General features: G+C 45.4%; 1 protein-coding gene across 6 annotated transcripts in view; it reads left to right on the top strand.

The window, feature by feature from the left end:
• Positions 1–24,763, top strand: part of NEK7 (NIMA related kinase 7) — a 331,966-nt gene that overhangs the window by 261,693 nt on the left and 45,510 nt on the right. For all 6 annotated transcript variants that reach the window (XM_085601827.1, XM_085601825.1, XM_085601826.1 and 3 more), the window contains one exon: positions 2,381–2,494. In XM_085601827.1, the coding sequence (XP_085457953.1) occupies positions 2,381–2,494 (114 nt within the window). The remainder of the gene's footprint in view (positions 1–2,380; positions 2,495–24,763) is intronic.

Genomic DNA, 24,763 nt, shown 5'->3' with positions numbered 1-24,763 from the left:
TGGGGTGGGTGAGTTTCTGAGGGTGGAGGGCCACCAGGTGTTGTCCCATGTGGTGGGGGATGGTCCACGGACGAGGATTATCGCTTGGATTCGGAGATGAGGAGGGATGGCCATTTTGCTCGTTCTGTATTACAGGATTTTTTGGTAAAAGCAGGCAGGCACCCTCCTCCGAATGCAGACTGCTTGGGGATTCTATTCAAAATGTGAGGGATCCACAGGCAGAGGTTGCCATCAGAAGAACAAGTTACTTACCTTCGGTAACGTTTTTTCTGGTGAATGCAATATCTGCCTGTGGATTCCTCACTGACCAAACTGCCTTCCCGTTGCCTGTCTGATTATTTCAAAAACTGGTTTATTTGTATATATTTCATATGAATATTACTTATGAGATTTAACTCATGAAGATTCTATTGACTTAGTAATTCAATTGCATGTGGTTATTTTGTTAATAGGACATGTACTGTATACTACGCCTGCTTGTTGGAAATGTTGGTTCACCCATTCTTCTTGAAGGCATGGAATAAATGAGTGGAAACTGACAGCATGCTGAGGTCTTCTTATTGCCCCGATGACGTCACACGGAGTCAGGTGTGGAGCCATGGCATTATGACGTCCGTGTCAAGGTGGGAAAGCTATGGAGAAATGTTTCTGTGGAATGCTGCACATGGAGTATATTCAAAAGGTGAGGAATCCACAGGCAGTTACTGTATCCACCAGAAAAAGTTTTACCGGAGGTAAGTAACTTGTTCTTTGGGCTCCACACAGAATAAGACCCATTTATGAGGTGGAAAGTAACCAAATTGACTTGAAAGATGCGACTTTGCACAATATGAGCCATGTAAAGGCTGTGCTACCCTCTGCTGCATATGACACCAGCCTTATGATGAGAGAGGTTTATGGTCAACTATGTTGAATGCCTCCTCTAGGTGTAACAGAAAGTTCTAGAATATCGGAGTTCACACTTGGCCTTTGTCCCCGTTGGTGAGCATTTTTCTCCTGTGATGTTTATAATGGTGGTGTCCATACAACGGTCACATGCCTTACAGGACATCACTCAGGATATAGTTGGAGGAGACAAAACAACCTAATCTAGTGGTTTTGTTGTGTTAGGATGCCCAGTGTTAGAGCCATTGTGGTGACTGCATTTGGCCTGTTTTTTGAGGAGTGCATTGATCATTAAGGATACAAGATTGTGCATAACGATTAGGGCTCCCAGTTTTATGGTATTTCTTTCTTTTAACATTTCTGCCTGTATTTATCCGTATATATTTCATGTTTTGAGGAAAATGGAGTGGTAAAATGGTATATTTCCACATTTATTAAGCTGATAAGCATGCACTTTGAGGCCTGTCGCGTTTTGGCAAATTAAGCAGCCACATACAACAAAACACTACACCCACATTTAAATATTAGCATTATATATTAATGTACGTTAACATATGTCTGTATTTAAGTGAATCACATTCTGTTTTTAAATCCCTATTGTGTCTACCTGCTTAGCAGCTGGCCTGGAATTCATGAAGCACAACAAGGAGTGCCACTCACAAGAAACTAATTTTCTGTATTTTTTCTGCATTTAAAAATAGAGACAGAAAATAGATTGTTTTCGGTCTCCATCTATCTGTAAAAATCAGTAAAAGCGGAAAACTAGAAGCCTTAATAATGATTTATTGGTTAGTTTGATACAGTGTAGTTGCCAAGTTGGTATAAATTGTGAGCTAGAGAACTGAAGATATAGGTTTGGAAATGATTTAATCATTGATGAAGCTGTGGATGCTTGAATGGTCCATTCCGAGGTGTTATTTATATCTGAGATCATGAGATTAGAGATGGATGAGATTATGAGTTCTAGATTGTGACAAATTGAATGTGTAGGTCACCTTGTGAGTGATTTGAAACCAATGTTGCTGTAGTCAATGTCCTCATTAATACCTTCTGTGATGTTTTTGGGTGAATCTTCAGCCCAGAGTATAAATTATTACTTTGAGATAGTCAATATATAAAACACAAGCGTAAGGAGCTCAGATAGGAATGCAGGAAGTGAAAATGCACAAATTAAAGAGATTGAAGCAGTAGATATTTGTTTGAATAGCAAGTACTCATTCAGCCCTATGGTAACTCTTTCTTGCAGCCCCTTATTTGCAGTATTCCTCATATTACACCTCACCGTGCCAGATACGTTCATCCAGATGAATATTTAATAAGGTGCCTTTGCTTGGAATGGGAGGGGTTGTGGATTCAGGCTTCATGGGTTTGTGTGGTAAGTAAGTGGGGAACATAGCCTTAAGCTGTTTGAGGCCACATCCATACTGCATGAGGATGACATGTTGTCTGTCAGAGAAAGCTTAGGTACATCCTAATTTCTTCTTGTTTTCTTTAGATGGCTGCACTACAAAGCCCTTTCTATGGTGACAAAATGAACCTGTACTCTCTGTGTAAGAAGATAGAACAGTGTGATTATCCTCCTTTACCCTCAGATCACTATTCAGAGGAGGTAAGTGATTCTTTTTTATGGCTATTTCTGTAAATCTCACTCCGTGGACATGTTTTTCTATCTTGCTTGCATCCCATCCTGTTTGATAAATATCTTCAGTTAACTATTAGTCCTGAAATAGAGACCAAACTAATAATATCAGTAGCCATCCTAATTTGCTGTATTGAGGCAACCCCAGTGGTACTTCCCAAGAGACAATTTTCCACACTTTGGGATGAAAGTTGATAAAAGAGTTCTTTGTCACTGTTTTTGTGTGGACAGTAGATCCCGCTTTCAATCTTCCTACCTTGTACATTGGGACTCCCCATTAAAAATGTCAATTGGAAAACTGTTTCGATATCCCTCTCTTTTGGAATGCAGCATTGGGTTGCTATATTACAATTTACAACTATGTTCTGTGTTTTCTATTATCCTCTCAGTTGTAACTGCTTTGAAGTTCCATCTGTTTCTGTCGAGCGGCCCTGTAGATAAAATGATGTTTACTCACCATTTTTTCTATTCAGAATCTCCCTTTAATCAATTGCTATTTCTTGTACTATCATCTGTTTTTCTTAAACCTGTGCAATTCCATTATATTTGTTTTCTCCTTGAAATTAAGGGTTGAGCACTGTCTTTGTGGAGAGAACAGATGCTAGATCTGTAAATTGACTGCTAAATTGGCCGCTGTGCTTGAGGCTGCTCTTCCCCCTACTATCAATGGCTGAAACCGGTTAATAATAATTCTTCCTGCAAAGTCCTTGGCTTATGCTTTATCACCTTATGAATGAAGGCACCACCCAGAACCATTTTCCCCAGTAATGGTTCCTCAGTTACACACGGTGACGCAATGCAATCTTGACCACGACTTTCCCACCCAGGATGTGATGCCCTCAGGAAATAAAAGGCACCAACTGGCATGCTTCTATCGGTTCCTGTTATTTCTCACCATATTGTTGTTGGTCTTGGTGCTTTACCAATTTCAACAGTGACTACGAATTAGCAGTCTACATCACCTGTGCACTGATACACTCAAAGACCATCGGAAAGCCAGAGACCAACCTATTTTTGGCCAATATCCCAAAAGTCCCGTCTTACAAAAAATATCAAAAGTGCAATTGATAGGAGCAATTTTCGTTTTCTTTACGAAAACAGTCCCACTTTCAGGATGGTTCAAAGTCTCAAAGCTAGTTCCTGCCTCTAGATTCTTCCTCCTTGTCAGAGAATATTCTAGCAAAAGAAGCCAGAGTTACAGACTCTCATTGACCCAGCACAGAGACCTTTCATCTGGCCATACTGGATTCATTTAGGACACCTCTTGTACACTCTGGGTTTCTTCCCCCAACAGTGAAGCCTGCTTCTGTGGATTTGGCTGCTCTGACCCTAACACATCCCTACTCCTGTGTTGCCATGAGCTTCGGATCCAGCTGTAATGCTCAGATCTCCCCTGGACCAAGGTATGTACCGTCACTTTCCCAGGGAGAGAATATCAGTTCCAAACTTATGGAATATAACATATACACAGCACTTCCTAAGGTGGGCAAACTTTCAACACTCCCCCAAAGGCAAGGCAAGAAAACAATATATACACAGCACTTCTCTAGAGCGAAACATACTATGCACATCACTTGCCAGGAGTAGAACAACTTCCTATAACACAATTACCTGCCAGAAGGAAATTCACCCATCCTTCTGCAACAGAATACTTGGCCAAGAAGAGTCCACACCTCCTGCTACAAGGAAAAGACGAATTGGTATATCTGGGATGTATTTATTAGTAAATAGCACCACATGGTAAGCCAAATGCACCTATCATTGCAGACTCTAACATATCACTAGTATGATTGAAACACAATCAAGGCAAATATATATGTAGAAATATATATATGGATATAAGAATCAGAAATTAAGAAGGAAAGGAGAGAATCAGTAAAGAATCAAGAGACAGTTAGTAGCAGAGACACCTCACCTACTGCTTCATCATTTCACCCCACTTTGCTCAAGGGGAGTCCATTGCTTGAACCGGGCGAAGGCTCAGAGGTGACACCAGCCTCCACTCTTCCGTGACGGCACGTCTGCTCCACGGCGTGAACTTCCACCAGGCCAGAGTAGGCTCCCCTTTTTAATACAAATTTAAACACAACGAATCTTCTAGCAAGCCTCGCCCCCCTCATTCTCATGAGAGCCCGTACCAGCCTGCTCCAAGGCAGCTGCAACGGTTGATCAGGCCTTTGCTGTGGCTCCGAGACAGACCATGCACATTCCTCTGATAAGAACCAGTTCTCTCTAGTCAGTACAGTGTGAAAAACAGGAGGAAAGCAAAACATGCCCTCTTCTTCGTGCAGGCACAGAAAATGGCTTCAGCATGAAAATGGAGTTAGTTAAGCCATGCACACAGAAAGGCCCAAAGCAAGATGAAATTGAAAAGCAAGATGACATGAGAACATGTCAAAGACAAAAGTCAGCACTGCCGTAAAGCAAGGTAAAGTCAGAAAACAGAATGACATTAGACCACGTCAAAGCCAATAGGTCAAAGTCATAATTCACCTAACGCAAATAACATTATACACTTAATCCCTCAGTATCCCAACATTGAGCACATGTGTGCACCATCACCCACAACACTGCACCTCAACATCCCATACCTTGTATTCTTGGCAAGACGATTCTACTAAAAGACAGCAAGATTACAGGACAGAAGCGAAGCAGGCATATGCAAACCCATCCTACATTAAGGCTAGGGTAACATAACACACTAAAAATCAGTTAAAATTGTGGTGGTTGAGGGTCATCATAGGGTGTCAGACCACAAAAGTGGCTCATTCACTACACCAGCGCCTAAGAAGTAGTCAGTACCTGCCAAGATGCTATCCCCTTTTGGTAGGTGCCACCTATGATGACACTTCAGACCCTGCCCATGGACTCATCCTCAACACCACCTTCGAAGACTTGGAAGTTGATGTACTCTTGGCACTTTCCCAAAGCCTAGAAATTTGCCTGGGTTGAAGAATTGTTTAGGTCCAACTCTGATGCCCTGGTCTTGCCTGGTAGTTATTGTGGCTGTACAGAAGACGATGAATCTGAGCCTGGCATCCTCCCTTCTTAAAACAGATGCTGGATTATGTCTCTATGGCAGATAAATCTAATCTTTTGACACAAATGTCCTTTAGAGTTTCAGAGGCTTTGCTTTCCTTCAATGATACACTTTTAGACCCTATTCTGTTTAGGAGAAGCGCTTTTGTACCCAGAAGTCCACTCCCAAATAGCTAGATGACATTCACCTGCTCCATTTGAGGCAAAGTTATTGTCTTATCCTTCTCCAGAAAGCATAACAGTCCACACTTCTTCCTTGAAAATGAACTCAGATGCATTTATAAAGTCCCCTCTTGATAGAGTATCAAAAAGGCTGGACTCTCTGGGCCACAAACTATTTTCTCTGGCAGCCTCCGCCTCTGCATGGTGAGCAATTCCTGATCCATTATGTGCACACTCCGAGGTGAAAGACAAACTGATGTTTATCAACTTTACAGACTGCATGAGGAAGCCATTCTTTCACTTTGCCAGTGCCGATTTGGATGCCTCCAAAACATTTCCTGAAGAGCAGCCTGGATTCTGGAGATGTCAAAATACACTGTTAGTTATGGAAACAGTCCTTCTCAGATGTCCAGACAACTCTCAAGAAAAGAGGAAGGCAGGCTTCTCCATGGAAGACTTCAAAAACCACAGAGCTGTGACTCACTCACTGGGCCTAGCCTCCCGGGTGAGGCAGTTCCAGCAACAATATAGGAAATTTCAAAGATACTCCAATTCACAACCTTTATAGCAATGTCAACCTTTGCAGCCTCTCCAAAGACCCAAGCAGCTGTATGGCTCCTTTCAGTGTAAGGGTGGATCTAGGGGACGCCATTATCATCAACAGCAGCAGCAATAGATCCTATCCCATGATTTTCTGCTGCTCTACTGCTTCCAAACCTCAATGCCCCTGCTCCTCCATAAAGCACTTCCTTCCTGTATTAGGGGTGTCATTTTTCCACCAGTTGGAAGACGATCACAATGGGTAGCTGGATGATCCAGTTGATCTACAATGGCTATGCTATACCCTTTCTTTTCTCCCCTCTGTACCACTCTCTGTACATTATGACATCTTCTGAAGCGCAAGTTTTTTATGTTTGGAAGCTGAATTTCTCCCTCTGCAAAGGCACGTTGAGGTGGTACCTCTGGAAGAAAGGCACACTAGATTCTATTCCCTTTACTTCTTAGTCCCCTAGAAGGCAGCGATCTGAGATGCATCCTGCATCTCCATGTTTTGAACTAGTTTATTGGACAGGTTAATTTCAAGATCCTGTCCCAGAGTGCTGCCTTGCTTGGCCTTAATATGGTGCAGGCGGGGAGTGCTATGTTCACCTCCTGACCCTTCCTGCCCCAGCCTTTACTTTAGGTACACAGTGGGGTCCCACCATTCTTATTTCAGGACCCTAATTTTTGGACTGATGACTGTTCTTCATGAGTTTACGAATGTACAGGCAGTAACGACTTCACTACAAATGTCAGGAGGCTAAGCATTTACACACTTGGAGACTGACTGGTAAAATTGTTGTCCCCGCCAGTAGTCACAGGACCTATACAGTGCACAGTAACCAGTGGCTCCTGTATCCAGTATGTCTCTTAGCTCTGGTACAGTTCTTTAGATCAGCCATCTGGATCTGCACTAGTGGATGCACTAGTGGATGTTTCCCTCCAGTCTTTCAGTGGAGGATCCCTTCACCCCTCTGAAAGCCGCGGGCTTGGGCACATATCTGAGCGATGTAATGGCGCAAGGCCTTTGGTCCATGTCAGAGCAGTACATGCACATAAATGTGCTGGAGCTGTGATGAGTGCCTTGCTATGAATGCCTTCCTTCCTCCCATCTCAGAGAGACATAACCTGTCTTTCAACACCGCCACTGTCCTTTATATCAATTGACACGACTGTCCAGGTTCACAGACCCTATGATGGGAGACTATTCATTTGTGGCAGTGTCCACAGACTATGGGGATTATCCAGATAGCGACTCACCTTATTGGTTCTTTCAGCATGAAAAGTATGCTCTGAGTTGCCTTTCTCTGGAGGACCACAGGTAAAACCTACACCCTAAGGTAATGGACATGATCTTCAGGTTGTTGTATCCATTTGTGGATGTTTCCAAGGCCCAGAACAGATAGTGTACTCAGTTTTGTGTCATGCTCTCTGAACGGTTTACTGGGGAATGCCTTCAGGTTCAGTTGGTTCCGGGCCTATTGTACATGTTCCCAGCATACTGCTTCTTTCTGAGGTTTTGTGGGTGCGGGAAGATGGAGCACAGCTGATCCTGATCACCCCTAATTAAGTAAGGATGTTCTGGTATGCCTATCAGTTGGCACTCACAATTCCGGCACCTCAGCCTCTCCGGTACTCGTGGACCTTCTTTTGCAGCAGGATGGCCGAGTCCTTCTTCCCAGTACTCAAATGCTGCAGCTGCAAATGGCTGTTTTGCCTTCCTCCAGAAGTGGAGGATGTCCTCTTGGCTGCCAGGCCACCCACTACAAAACCACCATTTACGTAGTTTTCTAGAACAAGTTAGTTAAGTGGTGCGAGGCAGAAAGTCCTAATTCTTTTTATTCCTACCTATTCCTACCTTTTGTCGGGTTCTTATTTAGAATATATTAGACCACACAATGTGGTAGAAAGCATCATTGGAAAAAGTTGGCAGTTTGCAGTTAACCTGCTTCCCGGCCAGTCATGAAGAAAAGAGCACAACAAAGAAACTTAATATTTCCTTGGGGTAGTGCTTCCTTTCAATGGAGACGATCTGGCATGTAGCCCTTTGATCCTGTGTGGCAACTTCAGCGTGGGGAAGCAGACTTGATGCTGGAGACATTCTGAGAAGGGCAATCCTATCTCTCCTGTCGTCTACCGGCCATCCCTGCACTAATACAGCGGAATCCTAAAGAGCACTGTTCAGCAGGGTTTCATGAATTAGTTTGGTGCTGGAAATCGCAGGTATGGGTGTTGTGGCGCATCAACGCATCATACCAGCAGCCATTTTGGAGTGGAATTCTACCCGTTGAAGATACTTTGCTGCGTTCTAGCTCCTCTTTTGCGTGTGACGTCTGCGTGAGGCGGCCATCTCACAGCCAGGCACTTGGTGTGCATTGACTCAAATGCATCTTAGAAGCGGCCATATTAAAAGATTTCATTAGCATCACGATACACAGCATTTTAGTCCGATTTCAATGTGATCAGAGTGCATTCTGTAACGTGCTCACCTTTCCGTTTACGTATTCATTCCTCAGATGTGATTAATTGCTGCAGTGTGTGTTCAGGGGCACAGACACCTGTTATCAAATTCTTGAAGTTACACGCATCTTGCTCCCTGCATAATAGCATTCTAATAAGGTGCCGTGCACATCATACGTAGTTTTGATTCGGAAGTATGTGCATGTGCCACTGTTATTAATGGTAATATGCACACCATATAGATTGGCTATTTTTAAGTATAGCCACATATTCAGTACTGTGTACGTCTATGCCGTGATGTTCACACCTTCATGACTGATTAATTAAGGAACCGGAGTGTCCATTGAAATAAATTGTATGTATTTCTCCACCTTCATTTCTACCAAGTCCTGGACATTCTTCGGTTGATGGGGAACAATGGAATGAAGGTTTTGACTCAAATTTGGATGTCATCAATGGGTATGATTTTAAGCACATGAAAAAGTTTGCGTTGTAGAAACATTGTCTGGGTCCGTGAGGTAGGAAAATTTTAAAGCACCTTCGACATCAGACGATGGTGGGGGAAGGAGATGCAGTTTATGAATACGCATCTGCACTTAAGATGTTGGATGAATGGTGTAAACCCCATAAAAATGTAGTCATGGACAGACATCAATTCTACAGATGTCCCCAGTTACCTGTTGAATCTGTGGTAAATTATGTGGGCACTCTAAGAACTTTAGCAGCGACGTGCGAATATAAGGATTTTGAAGATGAATTGATTAGAGACTAAGTTGTAGAGCGAAAGCCCAAGAAGTGTTGCTGACTACACACAATGTGTCTTTGAAAACAAGCCACTGAGTTACCTGGGGGAATGAAAATACGGTGTCCTACATGGCGCAAATATTTGTGTCCCAATCCTCCCCTAAAGAGGTGGTGGCTGAGTTGAGAACTAAAAACCCCAAGAAGAGCAAGGTCACATCTAAGAATTTGAGATGTTACAGTTGTGAGAGTGCCTATCATTTATGAAATGTGAGTGTTTGTCCTGCAGTTGGTTAGATGTGTGCCATTCGTAAAAAGAAAGGACATTCCATGTCTGTGTGTGTGTACACATACTTGATGGCTGACGTGGGGTCACCTTTTACGCTCATTGGGGCAGAGGACTGGGAAAACTTCCAAAGGAAGAATATTGTTGTTAAGAATTCCACTATCGAACCAGTGGCGTATGGTGGAAAACCCATAGAGGTTATGGGAGAGTTTGACGCAGTTGTATATTTCAAAGGGAACATGTCTAGCGCCATTGTATACATTGACAAGTATGGTTTATCCTTGTTGGCTTGATGAGAGCAGCACAACTTTGTAATGATTTTGGATCCAAACAAGTTGTACTGAAGGAGGAGTGTATGGCTGTGTGGGCTTTGGGAGCAAATGAGTGGGAAGCGAGATTCCATAAAGTGTTCACGGACCAATTTGGGAAATTCAAAGGGTTCAGACATAATATACAGCTCTAGGCACAGGCAGAACCTGTCCTAAACAAGGCCAGGGGAGTCACAATTATGATTAGACCAGAATTAAAGGAAGAATTGAACACATTTTGTGCTTATGCTATATTTGAGCCCATCAATTGTTCAGAGTGGTTATCGCCGGTCGTTTTGGCTCGCAAACCTAACACAAGTTTACGTGTGTGTGGATCTGAGGGATATGAATTCCAGAATTTGGTTTGACCGTCATCCTTTACCCAACATCGCACAAATGCGCTTCCGGGTGAAAGGAGCCAAGGTATTTTCCACTTTAGACATGGCTTCTGCTTACCATCAGGCCATCTTGGATCGGTATTCATGCCATTTAACCTCCTTTATGACGCCTGAAGGGGCCTTTCAATTCAAGAGGATCCCCTTTGGGTTGGCCTCCGCTTCTGCTGTGTTTCAGAGATTAATGGAAAAAAATGAATGAAAAGAAGCATGATAAGAAACTGGATCAAGTTTTGAATATCTTGAAAGAGAAGGATGTCACTCTAAAGCCAGAGAAATGCAAGTTTGGCGTGGAGACTTTAGAATATTTGGGGCACACGTTATCCTTGCAAGGTGTAGAGCCCAAAGAGATTTTGGTAAAGGCCATCGTTGACCATCCTCTTCTGGATGGCAAGGACAGGTTGCTATCTTTCATGGGTCTGATGGAGTTCTATGCACGAGTCATTCCACGGTGTCCTGAGAGAACACGTGGTCCACATGCTCTGTTCAAGAAGGCCGAGAAATACGTATGGAATGAGGAGTGTAATCGTAATTTAAGGACATCAAAGCAGTGGTGGCTAAAGCTATCTCGCTTAAACCATTTGATACTAAGGATCCACGTTTTTTTTGTGGTCACTGGTGCAGGCCTGCACAGGTTGGGTGCAGTTTTGATGCAAAGGAGGAATGGAAGGAAATTAAGTTGTTGCTTTTGCTAGCCAGAGTTTAAGAGGTGCTGAGGCATCATATTCGATGGTAGAGCGCGAAGCGGTAGGTTGCAGTGGGGTGTAGATAATTAACAGCAGTATTTGTGGGGATCAGAATTTGCGATAAAAGTGAATCACAAAGCGTTGGTTGATTTGTTTACTAGAAAGGGAGTAGGTAGATCTTCACTGAGAATTGCTAAGTGACAATATAGGTTACAGGATTATTATCGGCTGGTGTATATCCCTGGAGTTAAAAATGTGATGGCAGACTTATTTTCAAGGTTACCCTTACACGGTAAAGGTCAGAAGGTTGAAGCATCCGGGAAGGATGATGAGATTGTATGTAAAGGAGTTGTCAAGTGTAGTTCAGGAGGCTATTTCTGAGCAGCAGGATAGTACTCTTAAACAAGTAATGACTAATATTGGGAGTGGTTGGCCAACTGGAAAAGTGTCAGAGGCCTTGTTAGATGTGAATAGACCTGTTGATCCAGAGCTTTCAGTAGTTAAGGGGTTTCTGTACAGATCAGATGTTTTAGTTGTTCCTGAAAAGTTAAGGTCCTATGTGGTGACTTTGGTGCATGAATGTCATATAGGAATGAGGACCTATGAAGAGGAGAGTGAGATGCATGTTCTGGTGGTCAGGAATGGACAGGGAGGTTGAACGTTTCATCAGGAAATGTGTTTGTGTGGCCAGCAACAAGTCACAGGTAACCATTCCCAGTGGAGTGAGTGCCGTTACGGTTCCTGAAAAGACGTGTTCCAGGTTGGCTATAGATATAATTGGTCCTTTAGGTGTATGTAACAGCCAGGTCAAGTATGGCATTGTGGTGATGATCATTCAAGATGGCCGGAGGTGGCGTTTGTGAAGAGTATCACCTCATGCCATGAAGAATATGTTGGAGAAGTTGTTCTTGCGAGAAGGTGTGCCTGACAAAATTATTTCTGATAATCGGCCACAATTTGTCTCTTTTGAGTTTGAAGAATTCCTTATGGGTTTTGGCATTGAGCACACCACAACATCATTACATCATCCCAAAAGCAATCGTCTGGTGGAGCGTTGTAACTGGGTGATAAAGGAGAATATTCCGCTGTCATTGTTAAATCGTTTGGATTGGATATTGGGAGTGAGGAAATTGGTGTGGGCGATCAGTACTGCCCCTAATGTGGAAACCAAGGTGTCTCCTTTCATCTTGATGAAAGGTAGAGTTCCAGTGTCAAAGTTGAACGGCACTTGGATGCAGAAGGAGATGCCTACTAAGGAGGTGTTGGAGGCTGTGACTGAAAGGAGGGAGGCCTCTCAAAACAAGCATGTCTGTAGTGTATCTAGAGTGCTGAAGGTAAAGGAAGGTGACATTGTCTGTGTCAAGGTTGGTTCTGCTAAAGAAGGCAGTCGTTTTACTAGCCTCAAGAAGGTAGTAAGCATGGGAATGCACTTTGTAACTTTAGACAATGGCAAGTGTTGGAACAACGCTGCAATATCTGTGGTTCAAGGTGTCAGAATACTTGATGTTCCATCTGTGAAGGAATTGCGGAGTAATGTAATTAGAAGATCATCAAGGAAATGTGTTCTTGACAAATTTCAGGATTACAAGTTAAAGTGAGCCATGTGCACACATTTGAGAACATATGTGTAAAGATCCACGCCACGCAAGATGTGAAGAAAGATATCTTTATTGTAGAAAAAAGTCACAGGTACCTCTAGCTCAGCTTCACAGCCCCAACTACTCTTTTCCTTCAAAGAGTAACATTCCAGTAACATTCTAGCATGGCAACAAGCCCAACATTTCATTCCTATTGAGATAACTCCACACAATAGTTATGAATTTTTAGTGTGTTTACATGAAGTGTATTACGTTGTTATTTTATGATTGTGGATTTATTTTCCAACTAGCATTGATATTGTTTGTTGCATATTTATTACATTATGTTGGTGCAGCTTATATTAAAGGGGGGAGATGTGTTTGGTTCTTATTTAGAATATATTACATCACAGTGTGTAGAGTGCATCTTTGGATAGGGTTGGAAGTTTGCTGTTAACCTGCTTTGCTACCGGTCATGAAGGAAAGAGCACAATAAAGAAACTGAATAGTACTATAGCGCTGTGCTTCCTTTCACCTTACACATGTTTTACGAATCTGAAAGAGACAATTAGTTATGGATTCCTCACCTTAGAATTACCCCCAGGCGTCAGACTGGATCCGTAGAATTTTTCTGTGCGTCTGTAGGTGGCGTCGGTCGACTCCGCGTTCGTCGTTGTTGTTGCCAGAATGACGTCGCGGTATCTACTTAGACGCCGCCCCTGCGCACTGACGTCAGTTCTTTCTTTTTCTGCGCCAGCCAGCGCAGATCCGGAGAGAGTGGTACCTCAAGTCCCTTTTTTACTCAATTTTTGTGACTTTTTGTCAACATCTTTTTGAGTCGTTACGACTCCTGGTGCAAAGGGATATCATCTCGGCGATCGGCTTCAAGCCTTGTGGCACCTGCCACAAGCTGATGTCGGTGATGGACCCCCATCTTGTGTGCCTCTGGTGCCTGGAGCGCGACCACGACCCAAAGTCGTGCTCCGACTGCCGGACCATGGCCCGAAGTCTTTGTGGGAGCGGTCCCGAGAGCTTCTGGTAGCCCGGCAGTCAGCTTTGTGCCGCACGAGGTCCCAGTCGAGAAGGAGGTTGCGGGACCGTTCTCGGAGCCATCACCACCATTCCTCGTCAAACTCTTCGTCTTCCGGTAAGTCGATGCACAAAAGGAAGGGGAAGAAACACCGTCGCTCTTAGAATTCTCCCCATCTGGCAAACAATGCAGGATGTGGGTCGACTCCAAGCCTCCCTTCCTTTCCTGGAACCAGACCCCTGCCCAACTTCGTAGTTTTTACGAAGCCCTCCATTCTATTTTTGGGCAGCCCGACTCCGCCGGCATACCTTCGGGCCCCGCAGACTCGGCTGGGGGTTCTAGGCCTTCGATGCCGGCATCTTCAGGTTTCCGGCGCTGCAGGGCCACCAGGGATCCAGGCCTGTATCCGGATCGGCGCCGGTCGACCTTGTTACACCTCCAGCACTGAATCCATTGGCGACACCTCAGCCCCCTCCGACGCCGGTTGTGTCCCCAACCGGCGTCGACGTTGAGCCGGACCGACTTCGCCCGACGTCCGGAACGGTGCCGACCGGTACTTTTGTACCCCTGTTCTTCCCTGGTGTTCCATATCACGCTGAGTGGCTACCAGAGGAGGGTTAGGAGGACTGGGAGGGGTCTTTGGACCCTCTGGCAGACCAGTTGGAAGAACCTGACTGGAGAGAGGAGTAGGGCGAGGCCAGTGGTCTGAACACTTCTCCAGACCTTGGCATGCTTTCTCCCCCTACCGTGGCTACGGAGGAGGGCGCATCATACGCAGTGGTGTTGCGTAGTGCGGCCCTAAACCTCGAGCTTCCTACGGTGGCGGTTAGGACTCACCTTCTGACCGTGGTGCTTCAACCGGCAGCGGCCTCTTCGGAGCCCCTGCTGCTGTTCAATGAGGCCCTCACAGACATCCTTTTGGGCACTTGGTCCAAGCCCAATACAGGGGCTCCAGTGGATAGGATGATTGCCCGACGCCACCGCCCGGCCCCGGACAACCCCATTTTCCTCTCCCAACACCCCACCTCTTGGTGGTCCAAGCCTCCACTCCTAAGGGCGCATTCCCTACTGCACTACCTGATAGGGAATCCAAGAAGCTGAACCATCTTGGAAAAATATGTTTTCTTCCTCCAGCTTAGGACTGCGGTTGGTGAACACCGCATGACTCTTGGGCCGTTACTCCCATTCTGTGTGGGAGTAACTGAGCCTAGGCCTCCTCGGAGCACTGTGGTAGGTGCTGCCTCAGCGCCCGGAGAAGGCCCGGGCTGTGCTCTCCCATGCAGTGGCCGAAGGAAGAGACGCAACGAAGCTCGTCATGCGGTGTGGGCTGGACACCACCAACTCGCTAGGCAGGACGATTTCAACATCAGTAGCCCTACAACGCTACGCCTGGCTGAGGTCCCCGGGCTTTTTGGTTTATGTCCAAGCTACACTTAAGGACATGCCCTTTGATGGCCGTCGCTTGTTTGGCGACAAAGCAGACAACGCGCTCGAGCGTTTTAAGGACTCAAGGGCTACGGCCAGGTCCTTGGGCCTCGCTTCCACCTCTCGCTCTGCGCAGTCTGCTTTTTGCCCCTTTCGTGGCTATGGAAGGGATGCCCCGCCACGTTGCATCCAGAGCCACAGGCCTGCGCAAGCTGTCTAACCACTGGGCGGCCGGGGACGTGGGACTCACCTTTGTGAATCTGGGGGCCATTGGGCAGGCCAGTCCACTGGCACCCCCCTTGCAGCAGCCTCCAAGCCCTCCTAGTCCGACCTTTCCTGGCCATCTTTCGTCAGTGAACAGCAGGATTCGCCATCACCTCCCCCACTGGCTCAGCATCACGTCGGACAGGTGGCTTTTGCAGATAGTCCAAAGGGGCTACTGCCTCCCCTTCAAGACTACCCCTCCATCCAAGCCACCTCAATTTCATCACATGTCGGAAGATCACTTTTCCCTTCTCCAACAGGAAGTTACGGCTCTCTTGGCCAAAGGAACCATCCAGGGAGTTCCTGCCACAGAAGTAGGTCGTGGTTGTTGTTCCCACTACTTTCTGGTGCCCAAGAAGGACAAGGGCCTGCGTCCTATCTTGGATCTCAGGAACGTCAACCGCTTCCTCCGGAAGGGGAAGTTCAAAATGTTGACACTGGCTCGGGTGTTGTCTGCCCTCGACCCTGGAGACTGGATGGTAGCATTGGACTTGCAGGAGGCCTATTTTCACATCCCCGCCAGCCCAATGGCATTATCTGCGGTCCACGGTAGGTCACGAGCACTTTTAGTTTACCGTGCTCCCATTTGGCCTTACTAGCGCACCTCGAGTGTTCATGAAAGTGATGACAGTGGTCGCAGCTCTTCTGCGCAGATCAGGGGTTCCAGTCTATCTCTATCTTGACGACTGGCTGTTGAAGGCAGGCTCGCCCCAGGCTGTCATCTCCTACCTCCATACCTCCAGACTACGGCCAACCTCCTGTTTTCGCTGGGGTTCACCATCAACGTGCCGAAGTCACACCTGATTCCCTCTCAGAAGCTCCTATTCATCAGAGCGGTTCTGGACACGGTGCAGTTTCGGGCTTATCCTCCCGAAATATTTAGGCAATGATCAGTCTCTATCCCGATTTCGGTCAGAATGACTGTGGGGCTACTGGGCCTCATGGCCTCTTGCATCCTGCTGATGGATCATACCAGGTGGCATATGTGGGCTCTGCAGTCAGACCTGAAGTTCCAGTAGGCACAGCATCAGGGGAATCTTTCAGACTGCGTCCTGATCTCGGAGGGCACTGCACACCAATTGCAGTGGTGGCTAACGAACCAGGATTGGATCAACGGCAGATCCCTCTCCCTTCCCCAACCGGAGTTCACAGTGGTAACAGATGCATCACTTCTGGGGTGGGGCGGCCACATGGGAGAGGCAGAGATCAGAGGCCTCTGGTCGAGTCCGGGCTCCACATCAACTTTCTGGAGCTTTGGGCGATCCGTCTTGCACTGAAGGCATTCCTTCCTTCTGTCAAAGGGAGAGTAGTGCAGGTGTTCACGGACAACACCACCGGCATGTGGTACTGCAAAAAATAGGGCGGGGTGGGGTCGTGGACCCTTTGTCAGGAGGCACTTTGTCTCTGGAAGTGGCTGGAACATCAGAGCATGTCCCTGGTGGTTCAACACCTGGCAGGTTCTCTGAAAGCCAGGGCGGACAAACTCAGCCGCCGGTGCATCATGGATCACGAATGGCGTCTTCACTCGGAGGTGGTGCAAGGTCTCTTTCAGCGGTGGGGAGAACCTTAGTTAGATCTATTCCCCACCGAAGAGAATGCCCAATGTCAGCAGTTCTGCGCATTGGAATTTCCAAGGCGGCACTCGCTCGGCTAGGCTTTTTGTCGCAAGTGGAGTTGCGGTCTTCTATATGCCTTTCTGCCTATACCACTTCTACCCAGAGTGCTGAAGATCAAGCATGACCAGGCCCAAGTCATTCTTGTGGCACCAGACTGGGCACGAAGAGTCTGGTATCCCGAGCTCTTGCACATGACCATTGATCCTCCAATCAGACTGCCTCTCCGGGAGGATCTTCTGTCGCAGCAGCAGGGGGCGGTCCTCCACCCAAAGCTGTCCAGCCTCCAGCTCCTTGCGTGGAGATTGAGCGGCGACAGTTGACAGCTTTCAACCTTCCCCCCCGAAGTCTGTAATGTTATCTTGGCAGTTAGGCGTCCCTCCACCAAAACGGTTTCTACCTGTAGATGGAACCAGTTTGTGGCATGGTGCTTAGTAAAGGCTTTGGATCTCCTTTCTGCCCCCATTTCAGAGGTTCTCCTCTTCATTCTTTCTTTGATCCAGCAGGGCTCGGCTCTGGGCACTCTAAAAGGCCTTTTCGGCCTTTCTTAGGCTTCCTGACCAGCCTTCTCTTTTCAAGCCCCCTATTGTACATCGCTTCCTTAAGGGCATTACTCACTTGTATCCTCCAATTCCTTTCGTAATGCCTCAGTGGGACTTGAACCTCGATCTGACCTATCTTATGTGCGCTCCCTTTGAGCTTCTACAGAACTGTCCTATCTGACTTCTGACACTTAAAAGTGACTTTCTGGTCACCATCACCTCTGCTCGTAGGGTGAGTGAGCTGCAGGCTCTTTCTTCAAAACCTCCTCTCCTGGCTGTTCATCCGTACAAAGTTGTCCTTCGTACTTGGCCTTCTTTCCTTCCCAAAGTGGTTCCCTCTTTCCACATAGGACATACCATCACTTGGCCCACCTTCTTTCCGCCCCTGCATCCCTCTAAAGAGGAGGAGAGGCTCAACCGTCTGGATCCAAAACATGCGCTGTCCTTCTATCTGGATCGCACAAGACAATTCCGGGTGGATGACCAGCTCTTTGTTGGCTATGTGGGCGCCAAGAAAGGTTGGGCCGTGGAGAAACGAACTATCCCTCGATGGGTTGTTCTTTGCATCAAAATCTGTTACTCCTTAGCGAAAAACTAATCTCCAGTGGGGTTGCGTGCCTATTCCACTAGGGCGACGGCAGCCACTACTGCTTTGGGATATGGAGTCCCCCATCTTGACATCTGCCAGGCAGCTGCTGAGGCTTCATTGCACACGTTTATCAAACACTACTGCCTGGACAGCCAAGTCCGGAGAGACGGCTTGTTTGGCCGTTCAGTTCTCCAGGGCTTTCTAGTGTGAACATGGTTCGCAGACCCACCTCCGGGGTTGGTATTGCTGGGTTATCTATTCTAAGGTGAGGAATCCATAACTAATTGTCTCTTTTAGATGAACAAGTTACTTAACTTCGGTACCGATATATCTGTAAGAGACATAGATTAGTTATGGATTCCTCCCCGCCCATCCTCCCCATTCTGCGAACTGACTTTTAAGGGTAAAGGACTTCCCTGCAGGGCCCTAGTTTTGTGCACCACTGATCAGTGTGTTGCATGGCTCTGCGCTTTTGGCGTGGAATGTCGTGTAAAGAACTGACGTCAGCGCGCAGGGGCAGCATCTAAGTAGATACCGCCACGTCAATGCGGCGACCACGATGTCAAGAGGCCATGGGGTACTGCTGAAGAAAAATTCTCCGGATCCAGTCTGATGCCTGGGGGTAATTCTAAGGTGAGGAATCTATAACTAATCTATGTCTCTTACAGCTATATTGTTACCGAAGGTAAGTAACTTGTTCTTCACACTGTCTCTTGCCCAACAGGGATAACCAGTGATTATTTATTTTGATTGTTACAAGTGACACATTTTCTTAAGGGCTTACTTTTTACTTGTTTACTCCAAGTCCCTGTTATGATTTGAATCTTGTGTTAACTTTTCTAACTGCAGTTGCACAGTTTGACTTCTCACTCTGAAGACTGTCTTCTAAGTAGCAATGAGTTCAGCCCATAGGGCCAAAGAACTTCAGGCCCTCTCAGTTTGTCTACCTTTTCCAATATTTCACCTGGACAAGCTGGCTTTTCCTTCCTGCCTCTCCTTTCTACCGTAAGAGATATGTGCATTCCAACATAGGCCAGTCTATAACCTTTCCATCTTCCTTTACTTCTCATCCTATCAAAGAGGCGTAACAGATCCATAGTCCGAAAACGTAAATAAACTGTATCCTATTACATCAACCACACTTGAAAGGACAGAGTGGATGATTAGCTCTTTCCGGGCTTTGCCAGTGCTAAGAAGAGCAAGGCAGTTACAAATATTTCTCACTGGGTCTTTGTTCGTATCAAGACTGTTACACCTTAACCAAGAAGGACCCTTCAGAGGGTATCTCTACCCACTCAACTAGGATCATGGCTGCTTTGAGAGTCTGACTTGTACCTAACATTGTAAACCTATGCTTTCAAGGCATTTAGCTTTGTTAAGATCGGTTTCCACTGTCATCTAATTAACAACTATTAGATTGGTACAAGACTTGTTTTGCCGCTGTTTGATCACAAGGACCTATTGGTTAGTTCATTGGGTGGTCATACTGCGTTAGAACTGCTTCTATGTAATGTATATATCTCAGTGAAGATTCTCATACTCATTATTGAGAAACTACTCTAGTTCCTAGACCAGTTTTTCCCAAAATACGTATAAAACTTCAACCTAGTAGTCTGTTCAGCTTGGACCAATTTATCAGGCTGTTACACTAAAGATCATTCCGCATTCATACTTTTTAAGTCCTGCATCTTGCTCCACTGTTAACATTTAGAAAATATTGTTTTCCATTAATATCAGACACCTATGCATTTTGACACTCGGGAATGAGGAAAGAAAAAAGTTATTGAATTTGTACCATAAGAGGATGAATGATGATTTGAACCCGACACTTTTGCAAGGGATTGTGGCCGTTGTACTGTTTCACTATATGCCACCTTTAGTTGAACACTGAGGTGTGCCAGGTGAAACTATTTGTGATTACAGGAATAAATGTGATATACCTGCCTTGCCAACTTGGAGTCTGTCCCCTTGTTAGTAGTATGTCTACAGGGAGGATGACAAACTCTTGGTTTGGGAGGAGGTACGGTAGCACTGGAAAGGGGGTCTTGTAACTCAGACCACCCTTACCTAATCAAGGATGATCACTGCTCAGGACCAAGGCCCTTTAATACAACTTGTTAGACCTGGCATCTTGTGGTGTGGTTTCCCCTGTTTTTTTACTTCAGACCTTCTGTTTTTGACTGTGCTGAACTTTGTTATTCCTAGTTTTAGGACTCTACCACTGCTGACCAGTGCTAAAGTTCATGTGCTGTGTGTCTAAAATGTAATGGCATTTGGTTTCTCCATGATTGGCATATTTGATTTACTAATAAGTCCCTAGTACAGTGCACTAAATGTGCACAGGGTCTGTAAGTCAAATGCTACTAGTGGGACTGCAGCACTTATTGTTCCACCCTCAAGAGTAGCCCCTCAAACATGTCTCAGGACTGCCACGGCAGATCCTGTGGGTGCAGTTTTAAACTGCCATGTCGACCCAGCAAGTTAACCGATTTGCCAGGCCCAGACCTTCCCTTTTACTACATGTAAGACTCCCCTATGGTAGGCTCTAAGTAGCCCCATGGACAGGGTGTATTTAAAAGGTAGAACATGCACTTTTGATTTTTTCTTGTTCTGGACAAACTTTTACATTACTTTTTTCACTACAGCAAGTCCTCTCTCCCCCATGGGCTAGCTTTGTAACTGCTTTGTAACACTTTACAAGTGAATCTTCCATTTGGGAGCAGATAGAAAATTGGAGTTTGGTGTCTCTAGACTCACAATTTACAACACTTTTAGTGTATTTGGTTTTTAAATCGCAGGTCTGAAAATGCTACTTTTACAAAGTTGGCATTTTCTTACTTTAACCATTCTGTGCGTCTGCCTGCCCCTAGAATAGACGTCTGGGTTGGATGACAGTTGGGCTTAGAATTCACTCTAGACAGTCACACACAAAGAGAGCTGAGGTGTGCCCTGAATATCTTGATCACCAGGCTGATGAGCCTTCCTGAGCTAGAGTGGTGGAAGGAGCCAACACTTGAACCTGAATAGAGCTGTGCCTGTCCCCACTCAAAGACCTGTGTGCAGTGGGTCTGGAGCCAGGGCCAAGAAGAGCAGGGTATTGTGGACTACAAAGACCTTTCTTTGAATTATCCCAATTTCAAAGGATAAAATGGGTATAAGCACTGGACCTCTGACACCATAAACTCAGAACACTTTTGGACTGAGGACAACCTGCCAGGAAGAAGAGCTGTTGTGCTACTAGGAGGGACAGCCACCTTGATGCTTGCCGTGCTGTGTTGGTCTGCTGCTTCTTGCCTGGGAGTGAGAGAACAGGACTTTGCTCTCTGCATCCTCCTTTCTAAAGGTTCACCAAGAGCTTGACTGACTGACCTTGCCTCCTGTTGCTGAAGTCTCAGGAACATCAAAGACTTCACCTGCATCTTGCAACCAGCACCTGGGCTCCTCTGCTGTAAGGCTTGACTTGCTAAATGATGCCAAACCCAGTCCTGGGACATTGGAGGTGAATTTAGTGCTGCAGAACAAGAAAATCGATGCCTCAATGCCGACGGAGCTGGTGCCATCCTGCATCGCTGCTGCCTGTACCAAAGCCGTGGACGGTGGGCGTGTGACACCACGTCTTCAACTCAACCCTGACCTTGCAGCAGCACCACGTAAAAATCTTAAGTCTCAACACCACACTACCGTCGTCTTTGGTGTTCCTTCCCGACTCCGATGCAGCCATGGCCCTGTGTGACTCCCGATAGATGCAGCGCCTTGGACCCAGCGGTTCAACTACAACGGAGAGGAATTGATGCTCTACGCTCAACAATGACACCAAATCGGCACCACATCGCCTTCTGGAACCGAGGTCTCGCACCCACAACCGACGCCTCACCTCCTCTGTGCAACATATCATCCCGAAGCAGTACAAGCTTCAACAACACTGCACCACCTTAAGAAACCGGCGCCTCACCTGCAACCGCAAAGCCTCACCTCCACTGTGTGACACACGTTCTTGATTTTTGACGCCATGTCCTTGGTCCAACGGCGTGTTTTTGGGTTTCAATGCACTGCAATTTTGATTTAATATTTAAAAATTAATATCTTGACTTCTATATGGCATCGTTTTAGTCTTGTTTTACTCAGATAAATATTGACTATATTTCTATACTTGTGTGGAGTACTTTTCTGAGGTTTTCACTGTGTTATTGTGCGTGTGTGTGTGCACAAATACTTTACCCATTGCCTCTTTAGTTTAGCCCGACTGCTCTGCGCCAAGCTACCAGAGGATGAGCACAAGTAAACTTTGGTGTGTACTACACTTACTTTGACTAGAGTGTGGGTTCCTACTTGGACAGGGTGCAAACCACTGTCAGCTAGAGACCCCATTTCTAACACAACGTCAAAACCAATTTAATCTGCAACTAGTGTACATCTTCTGAATGAAAGACATCCATGTCTGCCTCATTTGAAATCTTGAAACGAAAGTTGGTTTAATGTAGTAACTATTATACAGCACATTGGTTTCCGTAGACTGAATCTTTCCTGGCCTGCTAACATTTTTTCAAAGGCAGCAAAAACAATAAATGACACCAATGATGTGTACATGTTTAACATTGCTGGACCCCACAATGAGCAAAACCTGAAAGAAAGTTGTTACCATATAACTTGATCAATAATCAACAGATTGCTGTGAAACAATTGACTTGAGACTGCTAGGAATAGTATAGGGAGTTCTGCAGCCAGTATAGTCAGCCTACCAGCAAATGTATATGCATGGTGAGATATGCAGTAACCATCCACAGCTCAGAAGTTACACATGCTTACAGCATTATAAAAAACAAGAAAACTACATGTGTCAAAAGACTAAATAAACTTGTATTTAGTGGCCCTTTGTGAAGAAGAGCGAGTTATGCAAAATACCACTCCACTAGGTACTGCAAATAGCCATGAGTAAGGTGAATACCAGGAAAGCAGCTATTACAAAGTGCCTAACAGATGCTTATGGGTGGATACTCATATCAGGTTTCCCTTATGACTCATGGTACACAAGATGCTTGAAAACACATATACACTTACAAACTGAGAAATCAGATATTTTATTGTTGAGGGAATTGTGCAGTAGCTAAAATATTGACTCCCGATTCCATAATTTAGCATTTATGATATGGAACAATGAGTACAGAAGAAGTTAAGCTGCTTGTCCTGTGTAGAGGAGAGAGTGTTATAAGATCCTATGATGAACAAAATCGTACAGAGGCGGAAAACCAGCTAGACTCGTTTATTTGGAATCTATGGCCTGCCAAGATAATGTACACTGACTTAGACTTTCTAAGATGCACAACAGGAATCTATAAAAAGTATTCTCCAGCATTCTCATCCTACCTCCTTTACAGAAACGGTTGTATTACAGGATATTATTGTAGACATGGCTCACTCTAGTCTTTGTGCAGTGTCTGTCCCCTGGATATTTACCCAGACCAATAATGATTCAACCACAGTTTGTCTGCTGTAAAGTGCGGGGTGGTAGCTGTTATTACCTCATACGCATTGCACTCAGTACATGGATTGAATTGCCCCAAAAAACAATTTCAAACTTAACCGCTGACAACAGAAAAGAAGGGACAGCGATACTATGATACATGTCCACATTAATATGTTTCTAGTCCCTGGTACAGAGCATAGGTTTATTACCACCTGTTTTAGGCTTGTTTGGTCCCATCTGTGAGGTACTCTCGGAAACTATTTCACATCAAACTCTAGTCTTCTGCGTTCATCACTAATTAATAGACTTCAACTAGTCTAAGGTTGCTTGTGTTTCTGTACAAACTAAATCTAGCCTGACCATTCTGGCTTCACTGCTGTTTTGGTGCAGAACCAACTCTGATGTGCACATGTCTGGTCTCTTGCTACAGTTGTATTGTAGGCAAACCAACAGAGGATTGGAATATGGCCCGAGTAATTATCAGAGGCTGAGATAAAATCAAGGTTCAACCCATCACTTTTTTCCTATTCTAATTTAGAATGCCGTAATTGCATTGTAAATGTCCAGACATGATCTCTGAGCTTACTGTCCGATTGGACTCATTCTGCACCTTGCTGGTGAGGTGCAACTATGCTGAAAGTAGTCAGGGCAGTTTGTGTTCCCATGAAGAAGGGACCTGGTCAAACAGCTTGGGCTGGACTGTTACTATTGGAGTAGCACCAAGACCACATATGTGTGGTTTCTATCTGAAGTGACATAGGGCCATATGTAGATAGCTAAATACCGGTCGGTAACGGCCGAAAATCGGTAATTTTCCCGTTACCGACCGGTATTTAGCCCTTTCCAATGTAGGAGGCAGGTTTAAGGATTCGGTAATTTACCGAATCGGTATTGTAAGGAATCGGTAAAATACCGAATCTGTAAATTACCGAATCCTTAATTCCTATGTAGGGAGCACTCAAGTGAGTGCTTTTTTGTTTTAAGGATTCGTTATTTACCACCAACTACAGGTTGGTGGTAAATACTGAATACCTTTGAAAAAGCAATTTTGTGTTTTTGTAGATATGCCATGTGGCAGACATACATGCCCTTAGGGCATGTATGTGCGCCACATGTGC

Source organism: Triturus cristatus, chromosome 4_2, assembly GCF_964204655.1.
Source record: "Triturus cristatus chromosome 4_2, aTriCri1.1, whole genome shotgun sequence".
Classification (NCBI taxonomy): domain Eukaryota; kingdom Metazoa; phylum Chordata; class Amphibia; order Caudata; family Salamandridae; genus Triturus; species Triturus cristatus.
The sequence above is the reverse complement of the archived record's forward strand: the minus strand, read 5'-3'. Positions and strand labels throughout refer to the sequence as shown.